General features: G+C 46.7%; 1 protein-coding gene across 5 annotated transcripts in view; it reads right to left on the reverse strand.

The window, feature by feature from the left end:
- Positions 1-5816: 5816 nt before the first annotated feature.
- NLN (neurolysin) overlaps positions 5817-12943 on the reverse strand; it is a 58906-nt gene continuing 51779 nt past the window's right edge. For 3 of the 5 annotated variants that reach the window (XM_075932383.2, XM_075932380.2, XM_075932384.2), the window contains one exon: positions 5817-9852. In XM_075932383.2, the coding sequence (XP_075788498.2) occupies positions 9718-9852 (135 nt within the window). In that variant the 3' untranslated portion in view covers positions 5817-9717. The remainder of the gene's footprint in view (positions 9853-12943) is intronic. The other 2 variants (XM_075932382.2, XM_075932381.2) reach the window with 2 other exon arrangements.

Consider the following 12943-nt stretch of genomic DNA (forward strand, 5'->3'; position numbering starts at 1 on the left):
GGCAACCTCGGTGCCCGTCCGTTGCTCCGGCTCCAGCCACCGCCAAGCCCACTCATGCAGGCGCTGTGCGAAGACTCGAGGTCGCTCCCCTGGTTTGAATCGCTCGTTACGGAATCTTTGGCGGTACGTGTCACTGTTAATCCCTAATTGGTCCAGGATGGCCTCTTTCACCCGGTTGTACTGCAGTGCCTCCCGGGCTGCTAGGCTCCGGTAGGCCATCTGGGCGGGCCCGGACAAGTACGGGGCCAACAGCGTCGCCCAATGGGCCTCCGGCCACCTCGCAGCCGTAGCCACCCTCTCAAAAGTTGTCAAATATGCCTCTGGGTCGTCCCCGGGCCCCATCTTGGTCAGGCGGAGGGGTAACGATCCCAGATCGCGGTTGCCGTCGTCGCTCGGCCACGCCGGCCCTCCCGCCGAGCTGGGCGGGGGAGCCCCGTGCATCCACTTCTCATGTTGGGCCGACAGCTCCTGCACCAGCAACCGTTGCTGATCCTGGAACTGGCTCGCCAGCTGCTGCATCATTTGGGACTGCTGTTGTTGCTGCTGCTGCTGGGTTTCCCTCACCCAGTCGAGTAGCTGCTGAGCATCCATGGTGGTATGCCTTTCCGTCTGCTCCCTAGGCGCAGAGGACACCCTACCGTAACCGCCTGTCACTTAGTGGGGGTCATACCCACATTCTCCACCACGTGTGAGGGTCTCGGGGTGCGATCACCCCCTCCCAGTCCGAGAGGGGGGGTCTGCGGACCCCTTCTGGTCCTCCTTTTGTCCTGTGTCGTCCCTGGGCCGCCGGTGTGGAGTCCGGGCCCCTGGGGTGCGATCACCCCCTCCCAGCCAGAAGGGGGGGTCAGCGAACCCCAGGCCGTGAGTACCCGCCGAGCGGGATGGGTGGGGCCGGAGCCCCTAGCCTTAGGTCCTCCTCCCCCAGTCCGGGGTTCTAGTTTGGTCCCAGTCGGTTAGTGTGGCTGTCGGGTGCTGGACGCTCCCCGTGTGGAGGGAGGGGGACCCGGTCCCGCCCTCTCTCCGGGTCCCAGCCCGGGGCCCTGAGCGCCGGGGCCGCTAGCGCCCCGGCACGGTGGACGAGGGGGGTGAGGATTCTCCCCCCTGTGGCCCGTCCACCCACGGCCGCCAGAAGCGCCCTGCCCCGGGCTCCTTCCTCCCTCCTGTTGGGTCTGCCGTCCGATCCCCGCCGCCCTGGCGCCTACCTTGACTCGGCGGTCTGTGGTGTCTCGTGTTCCGATGGCGTCCCAGGGGTGAGCTCTCCAGCCCTGGCACGCTCCTGGCCGTCCCGGTCTCTCCTGACTCGGCGCGGTGGGGTCCTCCTGCCGTCTGGCGAGGGGCTGAGTGCTCGCCAGGGGCAGTGGCTGTCCCGGAGGCCCCGGGACCAGCGCCGGGCCGGCAGCCGGGCTGTGTGGCGCTCACGCTCCGTCCTGCGGTGGGGGCTGCTCCTCCGCCGCCGCGAGGAGCCTGCGCCCCGCTTCTCCGGCGGCGGGCACTTTTAAACTGGCCCGCCGCGCCGGCCGCCGCCCGGGGCCCCGCCCCTTCCGGGCCCGCCCCCGCTGGCGGCCCTCGCCAGTTGCCGTGCGCCCCGGCCCCGCCTTCCCTGCGTGGGCCGGCGGGGGGGGGGCCGCCCATCGGCTGCCGGCGCAAGCGCGGGGGAAGCGCCCCCGCCTGCCGCCCCCGGCGGCTAGAGTTGTGGGGTTGCTGGGGGGTCTGCGGCCGGCCGGCAGAGCCCCGCCGGTGAGGACTCCGCTCGCCCCGCCCCCGGGAGAGTGACGGCCGGCGGGGGCTCCGCTCCCCTCGCCCCTGGTCCGGGGCCGGCCCGTCACACACACCCTTCCCAGTCCTGCCTCACCCACCAATAAAATAGTCCATGGCCTCCTTCCATCCCTAGCCCCACTCCGTCCTCTATCTCCATTCCCTTCACTCCATTCCTACTCCCACCCATTCTACCTTAACCCCTCCTCTGTGCACCTCCACACAGCTCACCCCTTGCTTCCATTCCTATATCCCCATAACCTCTACCAACCTCCCTTACCACACCACCCATCCCCACATATTTCCTTATCCCCTTTCCTCCCTCCCTATGCATATTCTGCCCACTCCCATGAACAGGCAACCTAACCAGCAAAGAAATGGCTGCAGCCTTTCGGGAGGCAGAATCTGTCAAGGCTGGGCTGCCGCAGCTTTGCAGAACCCAAAACAGTATCTGGGACAGGGGAGAGCCTGTGCGACACAGAGGGATGTGATGATGTCACTCTGTTGTCCCACAGGAAAAACATATATATATATAGAGAGAGACAGAGAGAGAGAGCGAGAGAGAGAGAGAGAGAAATGGAGGCAAAAACAGCAGTTAGCATTGCCCAGGTGCCAGAGAGGTTTCTCCTGTCAAACTCTATAAAAATAGATTGCCAGTCTAACTTTCTCTCTCTACTGGTAGGTCAAAACACTCATTATGAAGATGGACTTTAAAGTCTTCAGTTGTGGTTTCAGATATTCTTTTCTTGAGACAGTTATTGTAGTTCATTCCTATGAAGGGAAAGAAGGTCTATTATGCATCCGTGATCTAACTGTGCCCCTCCAGTTAACATCTTGTTGGCCTACAGATCACTTACAGGTCCTTTCTACTCTGTGATCCCACACATCTTGCATGTTTTCTTATGAGGTGTGAGCACATCTCAGAAAAATGTGACATGGTCATACAATTGCTTCAATGAAGCAATATCAGGCACTGATGTTAAATAGTATTAAGGGAGTATAAATTGTTTCAGAAGAATATGATGTGGTGTAACTAGCTTTGGAATAATCTTTTGAGTATCATGAGAGCATGGAAAAAAGTATTGATAGGAAATTAAGTTTAAATGGTATGCTGGCAGGAACAGCATGAAGCCCTGTTGCTAGAAACAAAAGATAAGAAGAGCAGGAGACACATTATCTTGTGGCAGACAAATGGATATTTCTTTTACTTGTCTATAAAGAACAAGCAGCCATGTCATCTCCTATTGGAGAACCAGCCACTTGCAGCAACATAGAAGGATACCAGTGTTTTTCTGCAAGACCATGCTCAATGAAATTACCAGTCTTTATCATAATTGCCCGATTATGGTAGAAAAGATAACAGCAATATTTTTACAGTCTCATTTGTTTCACTTCACTTTAGAACTCTGGATTGAGAAGCCAAACAAGCTCTCTAAGATAGCTAAAACTTCTATTTTTTTGGCACATGCCAGAAATGAATGCTCAGTGAGAATATCATAAAAAATTTCGAAAAAGATATATTATACCACTTCATTGAGGAAGTACAAATTCAGCAGGTAGCTTTGTATTATAGGCTTAGGCGACAAAGAATGCCGAGATTTTTAAACATAGGTGCTTATAGTTAGTACCCAAGGCTTTGTTTCAACACAGTATAGTCATGGCACTAGTGCTGAGAGAGAGTTTTTTCACTTTAGGAAAACCACCTCCATAAGGGTTGTGCTCCTAGCACTGGTTGCCTGTTTAAACTGGCAAGTAGTTGCACTGAAACTTGCTGTGCTCAGGGGATGATTTTTCACCCGCCTCCTGAGCAAGAAAGCTCAGCACAGTAATTTGTGGACAAGCCCTAAACACATGTCCTGATTTTCAGATGTTCTGAAATGAGGTCAGTGGGATTCACGGGTGCTTATTATTTCTGAAATTAGATGATTCATCAAGTGCCTAACTTTTGGCACGCAGGTTTGAATATACCGACCTAATGATTTGAGCCTCTACCCCTGGAACTCATTGGCAAAAACCTCTACAGACTTCCTTGAGGCAGGAGTGGGACCTAAGGGACCACAGTTTGTTTCTCCTATCTGCTGAGCACATCTTGGCTCAGATTCCATTCTCCCTACATATGTGAAAATTCTATACATATGTAAAGATCTTCCTGCACTGCTGATGAATTTGGGTTCAAAATTTTGCCCCCAGTTTAGATATAGATAACCAAGCATTTAATAACCAAAGTTGCATTTAATTTCACAAAGGGGAACGTCACAAAAATTAGGAAATTAATGAATTAGGAAGCTAATTAAACAGAAATTAAAAGGTACAGTGCCAAAAGTGAAATGCTTGCAAGCTGCATGGATACTTTTTTAAAACACCACAATAGAGGCTTAAATTAAATGTATACTTCCAAATTTAAAAACATATTAAGGGGACCAGAAAAGGACCATGGTGGCTAAACAACAAAGTAAAGAATTGGTTAAAAGCAAAATATCATTCTTTAAAAATTGGAAGCTAAATCCTATTGAGAAAAACAGAATGTGCATGCAAAGTGATGCACATTGGAAAATATAATCCCATCTATATATACAAAATGAAGCTGTTACCACTCAAGAAAGAGATCTTGGAGACACTGTCAAAAATTATCTGAAAATATCTGCTCAATGAGCAGTGATAACCAAAAAAGCTAATAGAATGTAAGGAACTATTAGGAAAGGGATAGATAATAAAATTGAAAATATAGTGCTTCCATATAAATCTATGATATGCCTTGAATCTTGAATACTGCAAGCAGATCTGTTCATTCTCTCTCTCTTTCAAAAAGATATACAGGCAGTCCCCGGGTTACGTACAAGATAGGGACTGTAGGTTTGTTCTTAAGTTGAATTTGTATGTAAGTCGGAACTGGTACATATTGTAGGGGAAACTCTAGCCAAACATTTCTCCAGAGCTCAGTTTTATTCTTCCACACCTCACTTCCCTCAGTCCTTTATTCTCAAGCTGAGGTGTCTGCTGAGAAAAGCCGCTCCACGTCTCCCTGGTCTGCTGGGGGGGACGCTAGCTTCGCGTCTCCCTGGTCTGCTGGGGGGAAGCAGCTAGTGCGGGGTTGCCTCACCCCGTTTGTAAGTAGGGATCTGATGTAAGTCAGATCCATGTAACCCGGGGACTGCCTGTATTAGAATTGGATAAACCGAAGGGCAACAAAAATGATTAGGAGTGTAGAATAGCTTCTATTTGGGAGATATTAAAAAGACTGGGACACTTTAATGTGGCAAAGAGACAACAAAGGGGGGGGGTATGACAGAGGTCTATAAAATTTGTGTGGAGAAAAGGAAGTGTTATTTACTTTTCATAACACAAGAACTAAGTGTCAGCCAATAAATTAATGAACAAACAAAAGGAAGTACTTATTCACACAATGCTCAGACAACCTCTGGAACACTTTGACAATGGATGTTGTGAAAGCCAAAATTGTAATAGGGATAAAAAAAAAACTAGGTAAGTTCATGGAGGATAGATCAATTAATGGCTAATAGATCACTCAGTGATGGCCTGTTCTGTTCTTTCCCTGTGAAGCTCTTGGCATTGGCCACTGTGGAAAGACAGGATACTGGGCTACATGGACCAAAGTATGGCTTGTCTTATGTTCTTATGCATGTATGGTAGAGCCTTTTGGGACTAGCAGAAAAGCCTGCAAGACAGTTAAACTATTTACACCAAAAGCAAATTGTGTCTTTAACAGATTTTAATATTTAAAAATCAGTCTAAATCTCTCCAACTATTTAATCATAAGCATATTTTTGTTTATAAGCATTGTATTCACAAACCTCTTAATGCTGAAACCTCTGTATTTTATACAGAGAAAGGTCTCCCTCATGTGGAAATCTCTCTAACAAACTGATAAGGAACACTACATTTTGTCTTTTGCTAAATCTTCCATTATTCAAAATCTTATGGATTCGGTTTGGAAAAGCATCATTGGTCAGTGGCTATTTTTTCTATTAATAAGAATTTTATAATTCTACAGTGCATATTTTAAAATTCTTTTAACAATAACTGCCACCTTAACAGAAATAGAAAGAAGAAAAAGTATTTTATTACAAATCCAGTTAGAATTTAAGAGACACTAATCCAGACAGAATTTAAGGCTTACCAGACAGCTTTGCCTTAATTGCCTCAGGATGCCTATATTAGTATAGAACTGTTTCTCACATATGAAATTGCATGCACATGTACAGTACTAGGGCATAAAACTAATTGGCTAAGTTCATATTAGTATTTATAGAGAAACAAAAAGATTGTTTCAAGTCACATAGATCAAGGTAGTTTCTAGGTTTTGCCTATATAATTGCCATAGTGAAAGCTAATCAGAGGAAGCTCACATCTTAGCTTGGAAAAGTCTGAGATATCCTCCTGACCAGCATAAATATATGTGGGCATGTCTACACTACAGCGTTAATTCGAGTTAACTTAATTTGAAATAGTTAATTCGAATTCAGCTAATTCGAAATAATGCATCTATACACAAAATCTATTTCAAAATAGTGTTTTGCAATTTTGAAATAGCGCGTCCACACTGAGTGGACCATGAACCGAAGTTAAGGCTGGCCAGAACCAGTGCCGGCAGGGCATCAGTTAGGACTTAGTATGTGGGGCTGCTGCCTGAGGCTAACTGAGCTCCGTGCTTAAAGGGACCCTACCCCCACCCCAGACGGACAGTTCTCAGGGTTCCCCGCTTGCTTGTCTACCTCGATGAGGGACAGCAAAACAGTCCTGTCTTGGAGTGACCTGAGTACCCGCACTCAGGACACCACAGCACTCGGCCACATGGAGCCAGAGCTGCCCCTGGGCATGCCGGTGCATCTCGTGGGGTTGTTGCCATCAGGCTGGCTGCACTTTCTGCTGGCTGCCACCCAAGGGGTCCATCAGGGGGCTGTCAGGATCCAGGGGGCCCTGAGGGAGAGCGTCCACCCCAAGGAGCCCTCAGAGCCACCCCAGTCCTCCCCACTGGGGGCTCGTGCCCCATTTCTCCCTCACGTCCTTCCACTTACCCCTCCCTAGCCCCCCTTTCTGATGTCAAACAAAAAACACGTATGTTTAAAAATATAAACTGGGTTTTTTGAACAAAACTGGTGGTGGGGGGTGAACCTCTGGGTGAGACTGGGAAAAGGAGGTAGGAGAGGGGAAGAGAGAGGATGGGAGAGGGGACGGGGAAACCTGGGAGGAGGGAAGCAAGGGGAAGAAGGGGGAGGGGAAGCTCAGGCCCACGGTTGGTGGTCTCGCCGGACCAACTTGATTTTCATGCAAACCTGGTCCTGGGTTCGCATGTGGCCTTTGGTGGCCAGGCTGGCAGATATCCTGCCATAGACGGCCACATTCCTCTGTCTAGTGCAGAGACCATGGGCATTGGGGGCATTCCCCCCAAACCTGAATAAGTGGGGCTTCCTGGTCCATGATCTCCACCCTGGACCAGGAAGGCACCTACCTTCTCCAGCCCGTCAGTCTCCTGGGAGCTGGCAGACTGCTCTTGGGGAGCGGTGGAGGGCTGGGTGCCAGTGGCTTGCTGGCTCATGTTTTGGGGCCCCTGGGTCAGGGGCCCCAGTGGCCACTGCTGGCTCTGGGCTGGCAGGCTTGGAGCTGGCCCAGGCACTGTGGCCAGAGTCTACCCATTTAATGGCTCTGAGGCTGGGGGAGAGGAGAGTAAGTTTTCCTGGTTGTGCCCAGAGTGGCCACCAGGGCTCCCTGGGAAGGGCTAGAGGCCCCCTATTTCAAATTAAGTGTCTACACAGCACTTAATTCGAAATAGCTATTTCAGATTTGGTGTTACTCCTCATAGAATGAGGTTTACCAAATTCGAATTAAACGCTCCACTATTTCAAATTGATTTTGAAATAGCTGTTTGCATGTATAGATGCTATTAAAGTTAATTCGAAATAACAGCTGTCATTTCGAATTAACTTTGCAGTGTAGACATACCCTTTATGATGGCACTATTCTTAAATCCCAAAAGACACATTAAAACCAAAACTTGGGTTATCACAGGTTTGATCTCTTGGTTGATCAATGCATGTATTTAGTATGCTCAATATTCAAAAAGAGTGCGGATGTCCCTGGACAGCATGATAGGACAAAGTGAAATAATTTGGATTTTCTTCTGGGACAAGGAGGGAACACTCTGTTTGACAAATTACTATTTCTATGGTTATCAATGCTTCACAAACACCACCATTGGACTTCCTAATATCTCTATGTATTTGGATCTGAATATGGGTAGCTTAAATGTAATAATGCTTTCCTTTTTTGGGTACATTTGTCTTTTCATATCCATGGCGGCTGTGATTCAGTAGCATGTCTTATGTCAAGTTTTAAAGTTGACAAATAGCTGAGTCCCAAATGGGGAACTTCATATAAATGTTTCTGCATCATTCTCCCGTTCAGACAAAGAAATGTTCAAATGTGTAAAAATGTAAGTTAGTAACAAGGAGATTTCTGGTAGTTTGATAATATCTAAGAAATGGCCAGTTTGGAAGATAAGAGCAATGCCTCTCTATATTCCAAGAATGAGTGCCTTTGCACTTATTCCAGGAGCATGCAAGATACATCCCATCAAGCCTTTTAATCGGGTCTATCCATCCCTTCAGCAGAGTGTTAGCCGCAGTGCCATTCAAAGCAGCTAGCTGCTCCCTGTGCTGCCCCCCGCACCCTCAGCAAAATATCTCAACCAGCCAATATGAAGCCTCCCTCTGAAGCACATGTAGCCTTCCTCTGTAGTATCAACAGCCACATGGAACAGTGAGCTGGGGGTTGCTGGCAGGCAGGGAAGCCTGCTTGAGTGTGCTGCTGGCCGGGAGCTGCTTAGGCAAGCATCTCTTGGCCAGAGCCTGCCTCTGGCACCCCATCCTCTCCCACACCCCAACAACCTTCCAGACCCTTCACCTCCTGTTACACCCCTCCCCCAGGCCAGAATCCTTTCCTGCACTCATACCCCTTCTGGATCCTGCACACCAATCCCCTGCCCCAGGTCACCACGCAAACCTGTTCCCCTTTCCACAAGTCACAACTCCTTCCCATACCCTGCACTCACTCCTACATCCCTCCCCCAAGCCAGAATCTTCTCCTGCACCCTAGAAAGAACTAGTAAGATTCAGGGTACATATAAACCATTCTTGGATTGATTTTCACCATCTACTAAAATTTGTCAGACATACATTGATTTTTTCTACATATCATGAAAGACTTTTCAGAATAATTTCAATTATTATAATTGTGCAAGTATTACTTTCTAGTGATTGCCAGTATGAGTGAAAGAATAAAAAGGAGATGGATGGTAACCTAGTATAAAGCTTTAGATTAAGAAAAAAAAAGGAAGATAATAATAGAACTACAAAGATCTTAGCTTTTTCACCTGTTTCACCCAACACAGGAGACAACTGAAATTGGGAGAGAAGTTCTTCAATTACATGATATATGATAATAGTTCAATATAAAAGATGAAGGTGTCATTGATGCAAATATCTCATCCAGAAGCACACTGGGGAGCAAAAGTCCTCTCCTGGGTCTTAATCTTCTATCTTCTGCCTGGAAGCAAGTTAAACCCAAGTCACACTGAAAAGAGTTTAATTTCGACAGTAGATGTCCGTTAACTATCAGTACAATAAAAGAAACTGCGGCATAAAAATGAATACATTATTTAATTTTGGGGAATGTATATTTTCCTCATTTTTAAATTACTTCAAATAATAATTCAACCTTGTCTTTTTAAGAGAAATATAAATCAGTATTTTTCTAGATTAATTTGTATCAATTCAGAAATAAGAATCACTATACAAATTTGAATACAGTATCTTAGACTGTGTTCTTCCACTGTGTTAGTAGCTCTGTGTGACTTAAAATCAAATTTTATATGCAAGGCATGAAATACACTGATATTTCAAGCTGCTCAGTTTGACGATGTACCATTTGAAAGGATCTGTTGCTTCACTGAGTATTTAATCCCTTACTCAACAAGAAAGCGTTCTGATTTGGTTTACGTTGTAAGAAATTTTGAAGTAATTCCATTCCATCCAAAGATCCTCCAGGTTTCAGAATAAGGTTTCTATATTTCATTCCAGCCTGCAGAAAAAGTAAATCAGAGTGTTAATATCTGTCTGTGCAGATCTCCAGATAGTAACAAATGAAAGAAAAACAGTTTGCTGAGCATAGTAGGAGCTGCCTCTCTCTGGATTCTCCCTTAGTGCTAAGAGCTAAAGCCTGGGCTGTGTCCTAGAGACAACCAGGGATAGGCCAAACTGGACTCAAGTCTGGAGGGGCCTCCATCAATTCCCGAAGAAGAAATCTCTTCCATAAGGCCTTACAGTGTTTATGTAGTCACAAAACTTTCATTTTCTCATGTTCTGTAAGATATTCTCCAAGAGGCACCATGCATACAATACCTTGCCAAAATCTGGGGAAGAATGGTTCATCTCAAAAGACTGCCAGACAGACCAAGGGAACCTCAAGTCCACACTCCTCTAATTAGAAAACTCTGGCTATCATCTCCAAACTGAAGGAATCCCTGTCTCCAATATTAGGGGGATAATAAGCATCTGAATTATCCTAACTCATTATGAGAACACAAACACATAGATCTTAACATTAATTTTAAAGGTGTTAAGTAACAGAATTATTCTGAGTTAAAAGCCAATCACGCTTTTACACAAGAGTCTGTTGCTTAATGATGGATTTGTTACAACACTGTCATCACAAGTAATGTTAAGAGTACAGTAGAGTCCCGATGATCCAACCTAAACAGGACCGACAGGTGGTCGGATTAACGAAAACGTCAGATAATAGGGATTACCTGTACAGTAGTTGATTAGAGTGGCCTGGCCCCTTCCCTCTCTGCAGCCCCCGGACCTGGGCTGGGAGAATGGCCCCACACGCTGCCCCGTTGCTCCAGGCGCTGCTGCTGCTGCTCCTGCCGCGCCACTCGGTCCCCATTCCTGCGTGGCCTCTTCCCTCCCTGCAGCCCCCGGAGCGACAGGGCAGCACGAGGGGCCATTCTCCTGGCCTGCACCCAGGGGCTGCAGGGAGGGAAAGGGCCAGGCAGGAATGGGGACCGAGTAGCACCGGCAAGAGCAACAGCAGCAGCAGCGGTGCCCGGAGTGACAGGGCAGCACGCGGGGCCATTCTCCTGGCCCACGCTTGGGGGCTGCAGGGAGGGAAGGGGCCAGGCAGGAATGGGGACTGAGTGGTGCCCGCAGGAGCAGCAGCAGCAGGGACATCAGCAGCTGGGGAAGGAGAAATGGGCCAGGTCATATGGCAGGCGGCTGGGGGCAGCGCAGGGTTTTAGTTTTGCTTTCAGGAGCCGGCTATGTCGGATAAAGTGGAATGTCGGATTAGTGAAGGTCAGATAATCCGGACTCTACTGTACTGTTATTTTAATAGACAGCCAGCCCCATTGATGGAGTGGGGTAGGGAGGGCAAAGTGGGCAGCTGCCTTGGGATCCGGTGATTTAGAAGGGCCCAGGACTCCTGGCCTGTGCGGCTGGAGCAATTCGCTCTTTAAATCACCAGTGGAGCCTCAAGTGACATACACCGAGTGGCACTGAAGAGCTGACTGGGGGAAGTTAGCTCCCAGTCTAACCCCTTCAGCCTGAGGTCCTGCCTTCCAAGGGCTTGGAGACATCTGTTGGCTGCCCTGCAAGCATAAGATATTATAACAATAATGGACTTCTCTTTCTAATTTAAACAAATGTACATTCTCCTACATTTGTTCATATGGATTTAGTAATGTAATGAAAAAAACACCACCACACAGTACTGAATTGACAGTTTTTATGTTTTCAAGTACCTTGTTTCTATTATAGTACCTATTATTTCATCTCATAGAAGTATTAGGTGTGAAAGGAATTTTTGTTTGAGTGCAATGACAGTCAAGAACCAACACAGCTTCTATTTAGGGAACACCTTTAAAACAGAATCTTTAAACCCATTTCCTGAGAAAAGCTTGAGTAAATGAACTTTCCATAGGGATTCTAAGAGAGGTTGGGGCAGCAGGAGAAAAACAATATTTCTAAACACCTCATGGTTTGACTCAGAACAGCCATGTCTACTTCAATTGACGAGTCAGGCCCATGATTCAGACAGCCATGCAGACGCTTCCAGAGCTTTCCCCTATGCGGCAGGACCCTAGCAATTCTGCTTTGTTTGAGGCTTTCTATTCCAAAAGAGGGGAATTTTTTACTCTGAATCTTTCACATCTCTAAAAACTCTGGAAAATGTATGGAGATGCACTGTTAAGATGACTTACTGAGCAACAACAATACTGATGTGTTGCTTATATTTTACTGCTTTAGTCTCTCAAAGTCTAATATAGAATGTAGTCTTTGTTCTTTGGGGACTAAAGACATCTTAAAAAAGAATCTGGGGTATTTGTGGAACAAATCTTTCACTATATCATATAGGTCAGTGTTTCTCAAACTGTGCTCCGCGGAGCCCCAGGGCTTCACGAGACATCTTCAGGGGCTCCATGAGGTTGACAAATGGAAACATCGATAGGTACAACACATACAATCAGTGGACCGCTGGGGCGCCACATAAATTTTTACGCATGTAAAGGGCTCTGGAGACCAAAAAGTTTGAGAACCGCTGATACAGGTAATCACTTCTCCTAAAACTAGAAAGAATAGAGATTCCACCATGAAATCTATAGGAACTGAGCAATCTGACAATAATAAAGTTACAGAGTTAAGAATAGATGAGTGATTATTAAAAATACAGTTTTGAAAGTCAAGAGGTTAATGTGATAGCTGCTTATGCACAAAGAGAAACCTCAATTTCATTCTGACAGGAAGAGGTAAACTGGGGTTCTAAAAGCCACCGCCTTATAACAGGCTAGCAACTGCCTTCCTTTCATGACTTTCTGAAACTGAAAGTACTTGAGGTCTTATTTGAAATGGCTGCTGTAGTAAGAAACCTATTTGGGTACTTTGGAGTGGTTGTTTTTGTTTGAAATAATAAATTGTTTAATCTAGATGTGAAAAAGACAACAACAAAAAATTAGTAGAATATCTGATATTTGTTTACGGAGGGTTGTTGGTCCCACAATGGGAAACTCTATTATGCCTCTAGAAAATGCAATCAGAAAGGAGAATAGGTTGAACAGATCTGATTTGTATATGAGGTTACTTTAAGGGGGAAAAAAAAGCAGGTAACTCACATA

The sequence above is a fragment of the Pelodiscus sinensis genome, chromosome 6 (genome assembly GCF_052426305.1).
Source record: "Pelodiscus sinensis isolate ZL-2025 chromosome 6, ASM5242630v1, whole genome shotgun sequence".
Lineage (NCBI taxonomy): Eukaryota > Metazoa > Chordata > Testudines > Trionychidae > Pelodiscus > Pelodiscus sinensis.